General features: G+C 31.9%; 1 protein-coding gene across 3 annotated transcripts in view; it reads right to left on the reverse strand.

Annotated features, from left to right (window-relative positions):
* Positions 1 to 223: 223 nt before the first annotated feature.
* Positions 224 to 5,463, reverse strand: part of LOC111085915 (uncharacterized protein C7orf43 homolog) — a 40,460-nt gene continuing 35,220 nt past the window's right edge. The window contains exons 6-9 of one of the 3 annotated variants that reach the window (XM_022386746.1): positions 3,913 to 4,013; positions 3,371 to 3,498; positions 2,194 to 2,428; positions 224 to 1,422 (exon numbers count right to left, since the gene is read on the reverse strand). In XM_022386746.1, the coding sequence (XP_022242454.1) occupies positions 1,370 to 1,422; positions 2,194 to 2,428; positions 3,371 to 3,498; positions 3,913 to 4,013 (517 nt within the window). In that variant the 3' untranslated portion in view covers positions 224 to 1,369. Of the gene's footprint in view, positions 1,423 to 2,193; positions 2,429 to 3,370; positions 3,499 to 3,912; positions 4,014 to 5,463 lie in introns of those variants that run through there. The other 2 variants (XM_022386745.1, XM_022386747.1) reach the window with 2 other exon arrangements.

Below are 5,463 nucleotides of genomic sequence, written 5' to 3' on the forward strand. Positions count from 1 at the left end.
TAGGACATAGCTTTACATCACTGTTGTTTCCAACGTTAGAAATAACAAGCTAGGACATAGCTTTACATCACTGTTGTTTCCAACGTTAGAAATAAGAAGCTAGGACATAGCTTTACATCACTGTTGTTTCCACCTGATACAAAATCGGTATTTTAAACAAAAAACATTTTTAGTGCGAATAGTAAAACTTTATATACTACGCATAAAATATATTAGTACATAGAAATCTGTATATACAATTAAATTAAAACACTTATAACAGATTAAAAATAAACTGTCCAACAGTTCTTTGACATGACCTTAAATAGGACCTAAAGTATATAACTATATATATTTTAAAGAGGACATGCCCTCCTGTGAAACTATAATTCTTTTCTTTAAAAATGAAAATAAGAAAGATTCCAACTCTCGACTTTACTAATCCAGTAGATACAGTATATTAAGCTGACGCGTTTCGACAAATAAAACAAAACAAGAATATGTAACAAACTTTTTAGCAGAAATTGCTTCACGAGGTCATTGCTCACTTTGTCTACTATATTTACTTAGATTTTAGTCAGGTAGCGGTTATTTTTACAAAGAAGATAAATTTCACTTGTATCAGCAGAAATATTTCATTTTCATTATTTTAAACTGAATTTCAAGTTACCGCGCTTTCAGAAGAAATTTTTCCTAAAACTACTACCGTAGCAAGTAGAGGTTATAAAATATCCGTCGCAGCGCCCTCTATGCGATAGTTGATTAAAGCTATTACTTGATTATCAACTCTAAAAGAGTGAATGACTAGAAGTGGACTAATCTCATAAAGAATGTCAGAAATTAAGAAAAATTTACACGTCCAGTACAGGATTTGCTTATGATCATTTTCAGGCTCTCAAGTTAATTCACAGAAATTGTAAGGTTTTACTTTCATATTAACAAATAATTATCACGGATTACCACATACCTACCAAAAATACAAAGAGAGAGAGAATGAATAACTGGTATAAACTTAGTACAATAAAGTATTTAATTTTTTATCTGTAATAAGCACAGTATTGGTTAGTTTAATAATGTATTTTATATGAATAAAAATTCGTTGTTCTTTGTCCTATTTCTTAAACTGTAAATGCGTATTATTAACAGGACTGTACTTTGTACATAGGTGATATTGCAACACCAAACGCGTAAAGGCATCTTCAAAGGATAGTTACTCTATAGGTGTACGTATATTATTAATATTACTAAAAATGCCAAATGCTCGTTTTGTGCTTTACAAACTGGTTTAGTTGCAGCTGAAAATTTGCTTAAGTAATTATACGAAGTCGAATGAATCACGATTCTTAAGCCAGAAATTCTTCGTGTCAGTTCTCTTTCATAAATCTTCTTGTTATGTGTCTTCTGACATCACGGGTTGTTGTAGATACAAGTTCCATTGTTTTTCTGTTGAAGACAAGAAATATTTCACACAAAAAAAGAATACAACATGAAACTTGAAACTTAAGAATAAAAACATTCCTTACGGTTGGAGCTAAAGGATAAAATTTATCCAGCATCAACTTATCCGCAGATTAATGTGTTAAAAGTTTGAAAAACTGCGCAATAAAAATACCGAAAATGAGGTATTATGATAATAATAGAATTTAATAGATATCAACATAACATAAGTCTTAAAATAACTTGTACACAAATTAACTGATTAAATATGAAATGCTACTGTTATTTACTTCACACAGTGAAATATTTAAGATGTCTAAATTCAACTGTTACATGTGTATCAAAATACGCTAAGGAGAGAAGAAATGATAAATTCCATAGATATATGTGTGCCAAAAACATGAAGAGGTAACATTTTCATGGAGTTACGTGTTGTGTGTATTATAATACTTGAAAATGTTATTATTACATATCACAATGTTACAGAAGAGGCAAATTCCACATTCTGTAAGACTTCATAAAACATAAATGTTATTACTACAACCCCCCCCCAAAAAAGACCGAAATATTTAAATAGAACGTATTAAAGTAACCTGCAATATCTAAATAATACGATTGCATATTAAGAAGATTTAAACGCATGCAAATATTACGCTCATACACAAAATGACTTAGATAAGGAAATGTAATGCCTACAAAACTAAAATATTTAACATATCTAAATAATGAGGTTACACCTTAAACTTTTGAAGATATGAAGGTGTTACAGTTACATACCTAGAGACTTAAAGAGATATATTTGACAGGGTTGTTTGACGATTTTATCAAGAGCCAATACAACGGAGGATTGGTAAAATAACGAGTCAATCTGACCATCATAAGACCCGGAGATGTCATCTTGAAATTTCCTGTTTGGCTGAGGTTCTAAACTTGTATGGTAAGAGGACAGGGTTCTCGTGTTTGTCACTGGTTCAGTCCTGTAGTGTAGTTTCAATTTCATATGCTGTCCGACCTACATTTTAGAAATAAACATGAAGTGTTACATGAGTGTAAAAGCTATGTCATCAGATGTATTATTTTAAATTTATCTTACAATACGTTGCGAACTTGCGAATATTATCTCTATCTACCATAATATTTCCAATATAGTTCTTAATTCATAAGCAAGTATTGGTTATTTTCAAGTACAAATGTAAAATCGATATTCCTTACCCTGCGAATAAAACATTTAATCTTAAAATTACTGTTTTAATTAATCACACGCTTTCATGCATTAGGACCAGATCCAATAATGTATCTCGACATATTTCATTACTTGATAAAGTTGAAGCCTTTGTTTGATTCGATAAACAAATTCTCACGAGAGAAATATCTTATGGTTGTTTGTTTGTTTAAGAGCAGAGCCACACTGAGCTATCTGCTGTGTCCACACAGTGAATCAAACCTCGGATTTTAGTGTCGTAAGTCCATAAATTTACCACTGTTCCACAGAGGGACTATCTCTGATGGAGTTGAATATAAACATTTCAAAATTCATGCTGTGATTTAATATTCAAATTTCATATAAAATCTGTTTAACATATATTTATAAATTATTATTCCAAAAAGTTTTGACAGATCCAATCAATACTGTAAGCATTGTTTACTTGGAGCTACATGAGAACTATCTGAGCTAGCTGTCTCTAATTTTGAACTGATAGACTAGAGCAGTGGTTCTCAGACTTTAGAATTTTTTGGCGGAGTCCAAAACCTATCAATGTTTTCTGTTTTGAAAAAAAATCCAGTTTTTAGTCTTTTTTATAACCGTTCATCCTTTTCCGAGAGAAAACGAAACTAAATCAGTAGCTAGTTAGTTAGTAGTGAGAAGGTTTACTATAAAGTTTACTCAGCCCTATTTTGGAAATCTAAATTTAAACAACTGTAAGATAAGTAAAAAAGTTCACGTTTGTCTTGCCTCATAGACTCCTTCTTTGGTAGCAGAAAAACAAACTGTTGTATGTAATTGTGACCCTCCTTGACAAGAACCAAGGTTAGACAGAGGCTTGTGACATATTATAGACCTGCTTTCTTGTACTTGATTACCTAGGACAATATGAGAACAAGTGTGTGCAATTAATAAATACGCATAAGAACGAAATGAGTGAATAAGTAACTTTTCAGGCTTATAACGTGAGTACTCATATAGGTATTAAGTAACTTATTTGGACTATCACCACGTTTTTTTAGTTTTTTTTTAATGCACAAGCTTTCGGCTCAATTATCTAAGCTTTTTACAAGTGCGATGCGTACAAAAATGAGTGAGCTTTAGCATATATGTATATATATATGACGTGGTATTTATTCAAGTTTGTAAAGTATAATTATGGAATAGATTGGGGTATACCAACATCTTTTGCAGTTTTCATAGTTTTACAGAAAAAAAAAGTGCTATGTACAAAATGTAATAAAACCCATGCATGTGAAGCAAAGCAAGATATATTTCTAATTAAGTCTTACTATGAGTGGAAAGCGATGTCGATGGCACTGTTGGATCCCAGAACAAGTAAATGGCTAGAAAGTCCTGAAGATGATTGGTAATCGTGTATTTCACCTGGAAACTGAAAAAGAAATACGTATTCTAACTTTACAAGAAGATTCTACAGTAAAACAGGTAATACAGACATAGTTCCAGCCATTAATCTGAACTACTGTATCATCATGTCGCTTTGGAGACCAATACTTATATTGCTACATCAGTAAACGATTATAGCAGTTCATTGGCCAGTTGCATGCATTAATTATTAGAAATAGTATACAAATTTCCATTGTCATCAGATGGTTATTAAAATCGATAAGGTAATTTTTTTGTGTCGAGGAAAAAATGTCTGAAAATCAGTAGTTAAATAACCGTATCATACAATATTCGATAAGGTAATTGTTGTGTCGAGGAAAAAATGTCTGAAAATCAGTAGTTAAGTAACCGTATCATACAATATTCGATAAGGTAATTATTGTGTCGAGGAAAAAATGTCTGAAAATTAGTAGTTAAGTAACCGTATCATACAATATTCGATAAGGTAATTGTTGTGTCGAGGAAAAAATGTCTGAAAATCAGTAGTTAAGTAACCGTATCATACAATATTTGATAAGGTAATTGTTGTGTTGAGGAAAAAATGTCTGAAAATCAGTAGTTAAGTAACCGTATCATACAATATTCGATAAGGTAATTGTTGTGTTGAGAAAAAAAATGTCTGAAAATCAGTTGTTAAGTAACCGTATCATGAAATATTTCTAAAGACCTGAACGCAAATTGCAGTGACTTATAGTAAACGAAAATATTTAAAATACGTCCATCAATAACTGGAGATTCTCAGGATTTGGTGACTAATAACCAAGTTCAATACTAGAAAAATAAATGTGAAGCCCAATGTATTATTCGATTTACTACTTGTCACCGAGTTAAGCCGGTTTCGAGGAATTCCATCTCTCATCAATAACCCTGAACAAAGTCAAATCGAAAGAATAAGGCAAGGCTTCAAAACAATCATACAAGTTTAATACTGTTTACTATTTACACGCCTAGCGAGATGCAACCAAAATTTCACATTATTTTTTTATGATTCCGAGACTTATACTTAGCCGAAAATATTTCGTCCAGTTCTGGTTTATGTTAGTCGACAGATAAATCAATAACACCACTTTTATATTGTTGCGTCAGCGAAGTCACGTGACTCGTTCTCTCGAACCTTCGGGAATTGTCGGGAGAATACTAGATATAGGGTAGTCTGGTATATATAAGAGGGGGACAACGTGACGGAATGTAATGTGGGTGTAGATAGTGAGAAATTGAACTGCAGTCACAGGGTATTGTTGAAGTTAACGTTCGTTCGTTATAGTGTTTGTTTTAGCGCGAATATTGAAATCAAGTGTATCGTAAAGTTGTATTCGGAAAGAATAAACAAGTCTTATTAAGAAAGGACTTGTGTCGATAAAGTGTCGCCGGAACGAAGTTACTGAAAGTTAATTCAGCAAACGGAGACGTACCAATATGGTAATACTATTCTTAGA

This window comes from Limulus polyphemus, unplaced genomic scaffold (genome assembly GCF_000517525.1).
Source record: "Limulus polyphemus unplaced genomic scaffold, Limulus_polyphemus-2.1.2 Scaffold711, whole genome shotgun sequence".
In the NCBI taxonomy this organism is placed as follows: Eukaryota; Metazoa; Arthropoda; class Merostomata; order Xiphosura; family Limulidae; genus Limulus; species Limulus polyphemus.